Source organism: Anopheles arabiensis, chromosome 3 (assembly GCF_016920715.1).
Source record: "Anopheles arabiensis isolate DONGOLA chromosome 3, AaraD3, whole genome shotgun sequence".
Classification (NCBI taxonomy): Eukaryota; Metazoa; Arthropoda; class Insecta; order Diptera; family Culicidae; genus Anopheles; species Anopheles arabiensis.
The window spans coordinates 87,701,581-87,716,301 of NC_053518.1; the positions used below are offsets into that span (position 1 = coordinate 87,701,581).

The following is a 14,721-nucleotide window of genomic DNA, read 5'->3' on the forward strand; positions in this document are numbered from 1 at the left end:
AACATCAACAAAGCCCAACTCGAGGCCCTCCTTCCCTTGGAGTTGATTCCTTTAAAAACCCATCCCTAGTTCTAGATAAGCTTCCGGAGGGGATTTAAAACTCATTTTTTTTCTTTTGCGTCCCCACTTTAATCCTACTTCTTTTCTTACCCTGCTCACCCTTAATCGAAAGGGCTCCGGGAACGGAAAACAGTGTACCAGCGAGAGCGAAGCCTACAACTACCGCAGCTACTTCTTCGCTCGCACGCACTCGCTCGCTCTCTCGCCATAACGCACCACCGAGCGCGCGCGCTCGCTCTCTCTCTCACTCTCAACACTGGCGGGCGCCTTTTTTCGTATGCGGAAAATTCGTTCCCTTCGTGGTACGGTTTAGTCCCCCGCCGTTTGCAATCGTAGTAGTCGCTGGTACGCTTCCGAGCAGTGCGGTAGCAGTTGACCGTTTCGTCCTTTTCGTTTTTCTTCTTGTCCCGGGCAGTAAAAGTGCGACGAACGCGAGCGCGTGTAGTGCTGCAACGGCCGCGTGACAGTTTGGTATCGGTTTGTGTCGACTGTGTGTGTTTTTCTTTACGGTTTTTTTTGTTTTTCAAATCCCACCCGCTTCTTGTGTACTGACCGGGGCATTTCCCCCCGTGTTTTGGATGCGCCACCACGCCACCACACACGCTATTCGGCATTCGTGTGTGAGCACGCGGAGGCCCGGTTTTTTGCATGTGTGTGTCAGCAAGGGTGTTCGGACGCGTTTTACTCGCGAAGGTGGAATTTTGATAGTGATTTTTTGCTTTACGTTCATGAGCCGTGTCAGTTGCGTAGGGCACACACGGCTTACGCACACCCTTGAGAGGGCCCATGGTTGTTTACGGACAGTGGTGCGAGGACGTGCGAAGGTTTCCGTGCCGTTTCGAGGAAAGCATCATCTATTGGAATTTTGTAAATGCATTTTCGCGTGAAGCAACTAAATTGTGTTTAAAACTGCACCACTTGCAACCGCAAAATTATGCAATATACGCTCAAAATGTGCAACCGGTTGGACCTTTACAGCAATCGTACCTCTCGGTACCAGACGAAATGAAGCGAGCAAAATCTCCACCACAGATCGTCAACCGAAAACAAAATGTTAATTGCATTTATTCATTTTTTTTTGCCTTTTTATACCAATTTATACCCAACTCGAGACCCATTAGTATTAAGGCAGAAGCGTCGGGATCGCGATGGTCTTAAGCAAATCAAAAAGGTTAAGATAAACTTAGAGCGTTTTGTTTTTGCTTTTCTTTTGGCGAAAAGGGTAACGAAAGGGGTGTTTGATCAAGATAACGTATAGAACTGTACGTGATACCCCGCACGACCGACACCGCGAGCGCGACCGTGGGAACGATCCAATCTAATAGAAAGCAAGACAGAGAGAGAGACCACGGACCACCACCGGCAAGACGGATGCTGATGATGATGATTGTTGATGCTGCTACTTACTCTAGCGGTGCCCCATCTAATTATAGCGGTAAAAAACGGAAATTTCTTTCGAAAAACCCTTGCCCCATCCGCACCGCCCTGGTACTGGCAGCATCGCCAATTTTTTTTTAATGTGGGAAAACTCTTCATCCGTTCAGTGGGTGTTTTTTTTTTTAAGGGGGGGGGGGGGGACTGGGACTGGGGGAAGGGATTCAAAGAGAATGCAAAAAAGTATGCGAAAGTGACAACAAACAGGCTGTTCGTAGAGGAGCCGCGCGTGTGTGGGAAATCCCGCCATCAAGCAAGCGTCGAAATGCTTCATTTTGTGCCGTCGCGTGTGAACTGTGTGTGTATGTGTGCGTGTGTGTCTGAAATACGATACGATCTGAAGAGGGTGCATCTCGTGTTCTTCCTTTCGGCTACAGTGTTTGAAGTTTTGTGCTTAAAATGTGTCAAAATGGTTTGATTTTTCTCTTCCTTTGATTTTGATCTTCATCCAGTGCTGTCGAAAAGGTGGAAATCGGGCCATTGGTTCCGACGGAAACGGTAGTAGTGTTCGTCGCCTGCTCTGTAGTAGGCTGTGCAGAGCCGTGGGCTAACTTGAACAGGGGAAATTAAAGTGTTTTCTTCTCTTTATCAGTGTTTGGTTTAACGGATCTAGCGAAGGTTAATTTTCAAGTGATTTATCGTGATAGAGCTCCGACGGCACGCAGTGCTTATTAGAGCAAGTGTGAAGAGTAAACGGAGTGCCCCGAATTTCAATCATTGTTGAAACGCATTTCGGACGCAACCATGCAGTAGCAGTCCCCAAAGGATCGTTGCTCGTTTCGTTCGGGACCGGGGAACGCCTAGAATGATCAGTACGGATCGGCACGTGCCGGATCTGACACTGACCACCAGCCGGATCCTTCGATCGTTCGAGCGCGTTGCGCACCGTGCCCGCCCGTGCCCGTCCGTTCCTCGCCGCGCCAGTCGCCGCACCGGCAGCACAAGATGAGTGACAAGCTAACCGGTGGGCGGTACAACCGTATCAGCCCATCCTCGGGCCGGGGGTCCATTATCGCCTACTCGCCACTGCCGAAGTCGGAGCAGGACTGCCTGCAGGCGCCCGGGAACAACTGTCTCGCGATACCGCTGTCCGCGATACAGACGACGGCCGACCATGCCAGCGCCCACGGGCTCCACCATCCGATCAATCTGGCCCATGCCAACTCGCTGCCGGTGGTCGGCGGCATGGCGGGCAAGCTGCCGAACGCCGGGCACGGTATGGTGGCGCACGGGGACGCCCAGAAACATGCGGCCAGCCAGCAACAGAGCCACCACCACCACAACAACAACATTAACAACAACCACAACAGTAACCACAACAATGGGAACAATAACAACAACAACAATGCGAACCACAATTCCAGCGGTAAGCGTCGACTCGGTGCCTAGTGTACTGTACGCTTAGTAGATCAGGTCGTTTCCGTAGGCTGTTTGTTTTGGTGTGTTGTTCTCTGTGTGTCGCTTTCGCATTTACGCTGTTTGTACAGTGGGCTTTCATGTTTATGGATGTTGTTTGTATTTATTCATGCTCTTTATGTTTGCAACGTTGTGCTGAGTAGCAAATAACTACTATTTTAATTAGTTTAATATTAATATAATTAGATTAATTGAACAAGTTATTAGTACACATCAATAGACACCATAACCGTAGCAGTAATGATGATTGTCATTTTTAAGTTTTTTTTTACAGCATCTCATTAAACTTATCTGTATTGTACATATCATGCATTGAACATATTGTAAAATATTAAAAACTAATTATTTTCAAATTCTTGCTGATATCTGATCCCTGATAAACACAATTTACTTTGAAATAAATATAAAGGTAATAGAAGATTTTCAATAATACATTGTCTAACACATGTATTGTGGGTAGTGTATTGATTTAATAGTCAATACTACACCACATGGAAAACAAGAATTTTCATCCCTGCCAATCGCTAAACTTTCGTTCTGCCGGCGGCACCTCATCCAGCGTCGATCGAGATGGAAATGTTACGCTTTATTACTTTCGCTTCACCTCACCTCCGCACACCCGCAGCTGCACACATTCCGGCCTCATTAATCACAATCCCACCCCTCCCCAGTATCCCGTCCGAAGCGATTTTCTTATCGCGACCGGCAGCTGTCACCATTCCACCAATATGTGTCAAGTGCTTTGCAACTCATTAAAACTAACGACAAATTAATCATCTGCCCTGTTCGCACTAATCCACTGGGCCGAAGCTTTCCCGGGATTAGGTGTAATATCGCTTCCAGGAAAGAAGCTTCAGATGGTTTTGTGTATGTGAGCGTGTGTTTGCCCTGTGTGGTTGTATGTGAGGTTTGTTTGGTGGTACATCAGTCGTGTGGTTAGAATGATGCAGATACTGCTCTGGTACTTTAGTTAATCATACTTTTTGCCAAGCCAACGAGTAAAGGGTTGGAAGGTTCGTGATGAAAAATTGAACATTGGATTAACAGCACAATTTTTGTACAATATTTTTATTAAATTTTACTAAAGTTCATGTAACTGAAGTCATTATCCGTATTATGTGCTTTTGTTATTGTTTATTATTATTCCGTTTATATCCTCCTTAAACGGTTTAACAGATACACTGAGGGTATTTTTGGAAATTTAATTTTTGCTTACTAATTCAACATTAGTCGGTCAAACCTCTATATAACTCACTTTACTAAAGCAAACCTTCTACATTTGAAAAAAAATAAAGATTTCCAATAATTTTACTCGAAACATTTAGAAAAAATCATAACATTGCAATGATATTTTTAATCATATTCAGCTTACATCATGTTGAACCTCCGGTGGTGACACATTTTTAATTTATTCTAGTACAACATGGAAATTATTTAAAATTTAAAAGCCAGAGACTGCTGGATATAAAGAAATTCAATGAACACATTCCGATGGTTTGGAGTTTAAAGCTGTCCGTAGTTTAAATATTAACGGTGTACAAGGTACATTTAATATTACATTTAAATGTACGAATCATAGCGCTAAGTGGCGCGTTACTTCTATACAGAAAGTTGATACGAGCTACGTGTAAAATTTGATGGTTCCTGGAAATGACACGCGACACTGTAAAAAGTCGATTACTACTGACTAAACTCGAATCATCAATCGTTCTCAAACAATAACCTTGAGCAAATGAAGCCAACTTGAGCCCTACAGTGACTAGTTTCAAAGGATTCTAGGCCCAGAAGTAGACAGTAACGTGACCGTGGGATGGTAACGGGGATGCGTCTGACCAACCTTAATTTCTGATAGTAAATTTTGTCAAACATTTTTTGGGCCATCTCAATTCTGTTAAGGAGTTGAAGGATGATGAATTATAAGTTGATGTATATTAATACTTTTGCTTTTACTATTTTCCTCCTGATGAAATAGTTCCTCTCAAGCTATTCGATGGCATGGAAACAAAAACTACCCCAAATCTATTCAAACAAAATTTGGAAACAAAAACCCATCCAATATAAGCAAACTGTTAATTATTTGTTTTGTTGATCTTGGAAACACTTTACCAACAACACCGAACCCGATAGTTTGCAGCGTTTTGTTGTGCCACTATTTATGCCACTTTCCGTTTACGCGATGCCTTCCTGTGCTTCGGGAACGTTTCGGGTCGATTTTTTTCGCCACTGCTGTTTGCGTACTTTTTTCCGCTGCGTAAAGTTGTTTTGCCATTTTGAGTCGCGAAAATAAAACGTTACGCGGCGCTTAGGAACAGTTTCTGTTCACTCGGCCAGCGGAATGCCACCCGCTTGGTGAAATCGATTGTAACACCGGTTGGCACATAAAAATCGAATCATGATTAGACGGAATTTGCATGAGCCAAATGTGGAGGTGGGTGTGCCCATTGCTTTGTTTTTGTTCAGTGTACGTTCGTATGAAAATTCACAGACGCTTGAATGTTAACTAACGGCAGATTCGCCTAATGAAATGTGGGAATGAAATGTTATGCGCGCATATTTATACGCTTGCGGTTTTGTTTGACGTTATGTTAACCTTCACTGTGAACGTTTATTATTTTGCTTATATTATATTTGAATTTAATCTCATATAACAGACCATTGCATCGTCTTTTTGGTGAAAATGTGTATAAATAGATACTTTTTTTATTATGAAAGGACGGCTTGAGCATAATTGTTCATGTCCTAGGACACACTTCTCTCTAGTAGCAACTAGTTCAATTAAATTAACTCGAATGGTCTATGAAACATTAATACAATGTTTCAGCGCTCTCGTTCTCGTACGCTTTGAAGAAACACAAACATATCGCAAAATAATATGATTAAAATGTGCTGCTACCCACTCTCCACTACAAACTGTGCTGGAGCATTAATGTCAATCCAATGGCCGATGGGACGATGGCTATTTAACTACCACCCTTCGATACATGTGTTTCGATTTGAATAAATTTGTGCTTACGATTAAAAGCGACTTTTCGTGCAGACATCTCTTCCTCTCTCTTGAACAATGTTTAACTTTGCTCTACGGTACGCCCTGCGGGCAACGACTATCTTCACCCGATATTGCCTGAAGCATCCAGCGTCCTCTGCTGCAATGCGGTCGCGCTGCGAACTCTACTCCTCTGCACCATAATCGTCGAACCTGACCGAAAACTCGCAAACAAAGCTATCGATCGGTTGGGAACGGAGGCACATACACACACATCGATTCAGGCTACTTGCCACTAGCCACCGACGTCGGGCTACTACTACCAAGAGCAATCCTTTCACTTTTGCATCCTGTCATCATTCCTCTTTTTCGCCTTAATCGGATGTGATATCGGTTCGGTGTACGGTGGGCGGTCAGCAACTCGAACACCACTCCGCCCTCCATCGGTGACTGTTTTATCGGATTCAATTTCCCCGCAAAACATGAAGCTGGAATTGAAAATCCTTTCATTCGCTTTGGCCATTGGGGGGGAAAAAATACGGAAAGGGATAAGAAACCCATCCTGCGTGTGTCCTGCAGGATCAAGCGATTTTAATCGGTGAAACAAGAATACAAGATGCGGCCCTGTTTTGCGTGTATCCCATTTTGCTTTTTGGAGTTGCAATGCTATTCTCGATCCTGAGCAAACTCACAGTGACTGGTATGGCAATGCCGTGTCCTTGAAACTCCGGCGATTTGATAAAATATTTCACACACGTACCCGTGTCCGTGCCAAAGCGGTTAGCGAACGGAGCGCTTTTGCAAAAGCATCGGAATGGCAACTTTACGAGCAAGGATCACGTTTCGATCGTTAAGCATGTGTGCGAGTCTATCATTTGACTGAAAGCAGAGGGCGTACGGTATTCATAAACCTCTTTTCATAACACTCGAAATGTTATGATATGCTCTCGCAGCCTTTCCGAATGTTATGGGTTGTTTCTTTATTTCGTTTGAATTTTTGAGCGTGCAGTGAGATAGACACATTTGCTCGCTGAGATCGTAACGTACATTACCGCCTCTTCAATCAAGCTCGATAAAAGTTTTCAATGTGATGAACGACCAAATCTCACTTTGGAAAAAAACTTTTGCTAATGTAATCTAATTCGAGCATTGCAATATCTTGGAATATATAAGAATTTTAAAGTTTACGCGGTTCTCAGTACTAAGATGCATAATCGAAGTTGTGATACCAAGAAATCTCTTTCAAAATGATGTACCAACAATTAGTGAATTGATTTAACAAAATTATAAAATTAAATCAGAATTATAGAATCAAAAGAAACTAAGCTTTTGGTGCAAATCATCTCAATGCATTGCCAAAGCAACCAAAGATCGATGTTTACTTTTCCATATTGAAACCGTTCCTTCACCCTTTGCAACCTCGGTACCGTCCGGTGATTAATCACTGTCGGTAAAGGAAAAGAAATGGAAAACTCTCGGCCCGCCGAGAGAAACCCCCGTGACCGGTAAACAACCAAAGTATTGCTCTTTTTCGCTTGGTTAGTCAATGAAAATGCTTCAAACCATCAGCAGCACACCAACAGGTGAGAGCGCGTTGATGGAAAACTTTTCCCCTCAATAGCCGATCGATCAGCGAATCTGGAAGCAGACGGGGTATGTAAATGTACTCAATTTTCTTTTAATATAAATTGTTTGTTGAAATAAGTATTTTCAGCTCACTGCAAAAGGATCGTGCAAGTAAAACTTTTATCGCTGCAAATACTTTAAGCAATATCGCCGTTTGCTTTGCTTACCGAACGAGCGAGGATGAGTTGGGTGTATTTATCGTTTTAAAATCGCAAAAGCTTAAGGTCATTGACGCAGTGGCCGCATTGCAGTGGCCCCGGGCTTAAGTGGCTGGGCAATAGGAAGGGATAGAGACAAAATTGTTAGCATAATTTCCTTTGCAAAGTGTGCGAAGGTCAAACCATTACCGCAGCTCTCGCACGAAAGCGCAACGTCCGGCATGTTTTGCTCCGGAGCTGGCATGGCTAGCAGTTGATAGGAAGAAAATTGTTGTAGGTTTCGCTGCCTGCTTTTATTATAGATTTATTTCCAGAGCAGATTAGCTTTTTTCAAAACTTTGATAAAAAAATGGTAATCATTTTCTGTTATTTCTATTCTTCAATAGAAATGAAGCTAAAGATTGTGATAAAAATAATTACTACAATCAACGGAAGTGAAAATTTTGCAACATGCAATGCGCATAAATTTCAAATGACGCCACTGCATCATACTTGAAACGCTATGCTATGAACAATAAGTTCCACATGATGGAAAACTAACTTACAACGTCTACCGATTGTGCGGCTTTCTTTGTAATACAGATATGAAGCTTCGTGCTTTGTGTCTGATTTTTGCAACGACAGCCATCAAACGGATACGGAAAAAGGGTCTAGGCTTGCATGAAATCAGGTACTTTTTTAGTTCAGTCGTTACCGTCACACAATATGGTTAGTACACGAATTGCTACTAACCCCTTTTACATCCCTCGCTTCAGCAAACACCGTTCCGGATCCTTTCGGGCGGGGTTGTGCTCGCAATGGAATGTACACAACGGTTGAAACAAAAGACAACCACCAGCGTGGTTGTAGGTGTGTGCATGAGTTGTAAAATCGCGGCGTGGAGGAGGTGTTGGGTAGCGCATTCAACATCACATCCCACCACGTGTTTGGGATTACAACAAGCGTGAACTGTTTGTAAATTTTGTCCAGCCGGTGGGTTCCGAAGCCTTACCATGGGCTGGTCGTGAAGTTATTCCATCCTTTTACTGTTGTTTTTGTTGCGCTGGTTATTATCGTGGCACAGTAGTGTACTGTCAAATTTACCTCTGGCACGAAATCGTAAATTTTGCCCCTCATTGCCCTTAGACCCAACCACCCTTGTTGAACGGTTGAACAGGTGAGTTTGATAAAGTTCAAAACGAACCTATTTAAGGTAGCGAAAAGCAAATGACCTCCCAGCAGCAGCACATACAATAGCGTTGTTTGTGTACATTCAGTGGTGTTGGTTTACACTAGTGCGTATGAAAAATGTTTTGAACTTAATGGATACACCTAATTTTTACGTTCAAATAGTAAACAATGCCACCAGTTGCACTGAAATGAATGATTTTTTTTTCTATGAAAAATTGGGTCTAAAGTAGTGATGACTAAAGATGGCAAAATCTGGAACTGACTCCGATCAGACTCCGATAATTTCAGAACCCACTCCGGAAGGTAGGTCCGCTCAGGATTATCCAGAGTCGTCTGGAATCGCCTAGAGTCGTCCGGAGTCGTCATAAGTTGCATGGAGTACGATACGACTCCGAATGAATCCAACTCCGGTCGACTTCGGCTGACTATGGAGTACTCCGACCCCGGGCATTTCCGAACAACTCCGGACGACTCAGACTCTGGACTACTTCGGATGACTCCAGACGACTCCAGACGGCTTCGGATGAGTCCGACTTCGGGCGACTCCGGATGACTCCGGAAGACTTCGGACGACATCAGAAGACTTCAGAAGATTCCAGCCGACATCAGATGACTCCAGACGACACCGGACGACTCAGACTCTGGACTATTTCGGATGACTCCAGACGACTCCAGACGGCTCCGGATGAGTCCGACTTCGGGCGACTCTGGATGACTCCGGAAGACTTCGGACGACATCAGAAGACTTCAGAAGATTCCAGACGACATCAGATGACTCCAGACGACACCGGACGACTCCAGATGACACCGGACGACTCTAGACGACTTCAGACGACTCCAGATGACTCCAGACGACTTCGGAGGACTTCAGGCGACTACAGACGACTCCAGACGACCCCGGTTGAATTAGACTTCGGTCGAATCCGGATGATTCCGGACGGCTCCGACTCCGGGTGGATCTAGTTGTTTCCCACTCCAGACGACTGTAGATGAGTACGACTTCCGGCGAATCCGGATGGCTCCAACTCCGGAGACTCTGGACGACTCCAAAAGACTTCGGACGACTCTAGACGACTCCAGACGACTCCGGACGACTGCAGACGACTTCAGATGACTCCGGATGAGTCCGACTTCGGTCGACTCCGGATGTCTCCGACTTCGGACGACTCTGGACAACTCCGGGTGATTCCGGAAGGCTCCGACTCCAGGCGGAACTAGTGATTCTCATTTTGCCGTAGCCAGAATCGGACTAACAAAAGCCGTAGTCGTATCGGAATCGTGGATGCACTCCAGAGAGCACATCACTAATCTAAATACAGACTCACTAATCTAGATATAGATACTGGTATCTTCTGGAGCTTTTCTGGATGCTTTAAACAAAAGCTCAAGCTCAAGTTACCTTTTATATGTTTTGTTGTTGCTGAAGATGTGTTAATACCTGCTCATGTGTGAATATGTACATTGCCTTGTTTATACATTAATGCATACATTAAACTCAACAGAAACATTTGAAGCTAAAAAAGCCATCCTAACATCCGCTCCATTGCATAATGAACCTTTTTTTCGTAGAAAGCCGAAAAATAACAACCAAATCTGTTGTTTCCTGATTGCCACAAAATCGATTATACTTGTCAGAAGAGCGCCGTGATTGCTATTCATGCCTTGTTGATTACCAACAAAAAAAAAAAGAAAGAATCACCGGGCACATTCGTATCAAATGATTTCCACTCGCCTTCGCTTGAATGCTTGAATTGGCCAAGAGTATCTCTAAAAATGGATTTCACATTCATTTGGCAGGCAGCAGTGTATCTTGTTTTCTTTTTGTATCTCAAGATGTGCGTTCGATATTCATGTTGGAAAATGAAACGATAGCGCAATCTTTTCCTGACTTCTATCCTTCGTACTAGCTTGAGTGATGTAGTTGTATTCTTATTTTGTTCAAGCAGAGAAATATGAACTCGCAATAAGAAAGTAGCCGCAGCAAAAAACAGAGCACTATCTTCGAGATGCTGATTATGCTGCGCTCTTGGAGGGCGCTCATAATAAATTGTCTCGCTGCAGAAACTCTCGACCACTGCTAAAAGCGCATTAAGCGTGTTCGCTTCCAATCAGTGCCACACGAGTGCAGCAATCGTGTTCCGCGCGCTGGCTCTCCGAAATTGGCGCTCCGACCCGGCGCCTTCGAAGTGTTGCTTTTTGTGTGTTCAATAATGGAAAAAAGCAACCAAACGGTAAGCAAGAAACATCATCGAACGTTCAATAGCTTTTGTGTCGACGCGGGGTATACGTGTGTGTTTGTGTGGGGGAGAACCTTATCAGCAGAATTGTGCAGCAAGCGCTGCTCAGCGGGTTGTTAGTTTGCTCAGTTTATTATGGAAATGCTGACAAACGTCTTCAGAAAGCGGGTGGTGATGTGGAACGCTGTGGCCATTTTTCGGGCGGGGGCTGCGGTGGTAGTGGGTTTTATGTTTTGTTTCTACACGCCACCGGACGTCTGATTCTTCAGAACGGGCGAAATCTGTTACGACAAAGCTTCCTAGGGTGCAAAGTTGTGGGTCGTGAAACTTCACGAACCACGGGCTGGGGAAGCATCATTGAAATGCTGATGAGGCGGGTCCTGTGAATGGAGAAACTTTTGGTAGAAGTAAAGTTCAATGGAACGATTGCCGTGCTCTAAAAGACGGGGACCGTTCTCTATACCGATACTGACGCACACGCTACTAGATAGATGGAGCAATAATATTTGATATTATTTCCCAACTTTGCCGCGTGTGATGAATAAAACCAATGCCCAAGCATTGTTGAATATTTCCAATGTTTTCGAGACATATAATGATCGAATAAAATTGTATGACTGAATCTTGCTCCAGCAGAGCTTGCGTAAAAGTTTATGTAATCAATAAGAATTAGAATTACAAAAGCTGGTCCTTTTTTTAATTATAAATTTTTTTCCCATTTTAACTATTAATAAAAAAACATTTAAAAAAGTGGTTTCAACTAATTCAAATCTATTCATACAATTGTAATTAAATAGCAGAATGTCACTTCGTTCGAACACATTAATCATAATGCGAAAACTATATCCCACGGTGTAATTAAAATTGGGAAAACTAGCACACGTTTCGTGATGCGAATTGTAAATTAGATTAAACCATCATCGATGACTGGTGCCTCCATCTCCAAACTGTTGCTGCTGCCGTAACAATATGTTTGCACATTACACCAGTGCGCGTGGTTCACCTTACCGTATTCGCTGCCTGTTGACATTGGGTTTGGGGGTTTTTTTGCCCCCAAAAACTCATTTGCACACAACCCGACCGAATGCACAATTTCGATACGAACGTGTAGACAAACAGCACTCGCACTGCTCTATACATGCGACTGGGCTACATTACCACAGCGTGCCTGTGTCGATAGAATAATGGAATAATGGCCTTTATGGTAGTGCTCGAAAATGGAAATTTCATTTACTATTGGTATGCTCGGAAAATGGAAATCTGTTCCCGCCGATGCACTTTACTTAATCAAACCTTATTTCGGCCAACCCGCACTTCCTGTCGATGGGCGTGCGTCGAGTTTATCTGGAAATTTAAAATCAACTCATAATCATTGCAAACGTTACACCAATGTTGAAACACTCCCGTACACATTCTGCAAAAAAAAAGGTTCCTCGTCTACACGGTGCACTTCTTCAATCGGGGGAGTAAACAATACCCCATCGACGACAAGCTCAACGACACTCGTGGGGATTCCAGATTGTAGTACGTATGTTGCAAGCGTACCTCAGCACACACTGTTCCATGTCTCTCGTGCCAGTGGAGTGGAATGTGCACCAGGCGCGCGTGCTTGAACGAAGGCACAAGAGCGCGGCACCGTTTGAAAGGTGAAAAGAATGATCAACGCTGGCACAGTAGTAGTGGCATTGTTTCTGTTTTTTTTTCTTCTACCTTTTCACTTCATTCCAATATTGTTTTCCCACGCTAGGGAAGCACACTTGCTTACGAAAGTGCTTGGGTGGTAGAGAGCAGTTTGAGTATTATCTAGACATCTTTACTGCCGCTTACATACCGTACACTCAATGCCGCTTATGTTTCCTTTTTATTATTCCGTCACCTAGCACACTTGTTCATTGCCACTTGTATGTGGCCGGGCAAAAAGGCAATGTCTTCTTTATGCGGGCTTGTAGGTTTTTTGTTTTTCTGTCGCTTTTATTATTGCACCCATTGTTTGCTCAACGAGCTGTCAAAGTGGTGCACTGTGGAGTGGTTTCAGTGAGCAAGACTGCGAATAGAAATAGTTTTCCAGTACGTTGGTTGAGAATTATGATAGGGGTTTGTTTCGTTAAATAAGTTCGTCTCTCACAATGGAATGACAAAAACTTGATTTTTTTGATTTTTTATGGTTTTAAAATAAAAAAAACAGTCAAAATTATGTTTATTATGTTTAAATTTTTGTCCTCGATTTTCTTTACTTTATGGAAAACATAAAGCATTTTATTTAATTGAGCCCAATCGGATGCCGCTTTAGATGCATTCATTCCATAAAATCAAAACAATTCAATTTAAGTCATCCATTTTAGTTTGATGGAGACGCCCGGTGATTCAATGGATGGAGGCGCCTGGTGGCGTATCTATTTTGTCCATATTTTTTGCCACATCCTTACACATTTCCTCATGTTTGGTGGAGCATGTACGTCATAGAGGGGGGATTGGAATGAAGTGAGCGATGAAAATCATAGATAGTGGAAAAAATATCATGCTTGTACAAGATACAAACACGAGATTACGGGACACCCCTCTCGGGAAATGTATCGCTGCATAGACGATGCTATAATCCTGCGGAGTTTTTACACTTTACTTCACACTTATTTTTCGTTTAATCTATAAATCTCACATGTATTGTTTTACATCATAAATCAGAATTCATAAAAAATATATTGCTTTATGCTTCTTGATATTCTGACTCGTTCTCCTGTTAGAAGCTAGCTCATACGTTGATATTTTTTGCAAAAAAAAAAAAAATACTATAAAAACCCTCAGCACGTTAACCCTGTGCAAACAAATGGTGAAACGAATGCATAAAACGAGGAGCAAAAATGCAAAAAAAACACTCCACTGCTGCGACACTCGATGTAAATGCAATGAAATATTCATGCATACGACTGTCGCAATAGTACCCAGTGCGCTATCCTCCGATCGACGCGTAAATGGTTTGTTATCCAGGTGTATGCATATAGCGATATTTAATCCAATGCCCTTTTCCTCTAGAATCGTACTCACGATGATGATAAACCGATTGACAGTCTACTTCGTCCTCCTCCTTAGGTAGGCGAATAAATTACACTGACAAAGAGGTAAAACAAAACAACGGCACACAAAAACGAAGCCACCACTGTTTCTGCATTCATTTCCGAATAAAAGTCACACCGCTAGAATCATTAATTAATTAGCACCATCGGATGATGGTACCGAGCGCTACGATTTGAGCTACGTCGGCGGATGGGCAGAATGATGGGCGAGATTTGGCTAGAGCATTTTCTGTGGTTCCTTCACGCGCAAAGAAATCAACTGCCACCTTGCAGCACCTTGCAGCAGACTTCATTAATCTTCATTCACGTGAAACGAGACACTCTAGAGGCCTGAAAAGTGACCGTTTATTTCAATCCTTTTTTTGTCGGTCCCACCTTGGAATGCTTCCCGAGACACCGTACCTGAAGCCTCGAAAGCCTCAAGTGGTTGTGGTAGAATTTGACCACACCTACCCACACTGTAACTGCCAGGAATGTTGTCAAGGAGGAATGGAATTTGTGACCAGCAGCAGCAGCAGCACAATGAATTGCTTAGCTGTGGGAAGTTGTGTGGGCGCTAGTAAAAG

General features: G+C 43.4%; 1 protein-coding gene across 6 annotated transcripts in view; it reads left to right on the top strand.

Annotated features, from left to right (window-relative positions):
• The first annotated feature begins 412 nt into the window (after window positions 1-412).
• Window positions 413-14,721, top strand: part of LOC120901826 (ankyrin repeat and ELMO domain-containing protein D) — a 67,997-nt gene continuing 53,688 nt past the window's right edge. For 2 of the 6 annotated variants that reach the window (XM_040310121.1, XM_040310127.1), the window contains exons 1-2: window positions 413-537; window positions 2,087-2,860. In XM_040310121.1, the coding sequence (XP_040166055.1) occupies window positions 2,440-2,860 (421 nt within the window). In that variant the 5' untranslated portion in view covers window positions 413-537; window positions 2,087-2,439. Of the gene's footprint in view, window positions 553-1,831; window positions 1,993-2,086; window positions 2,861-14,721 lie in introns of those variants that run through there. The other 4 variants (XM_040310122.1, XM_040310123.1, XM_040310126.1 and 1 more) reach the window with 4 other exon arrangements.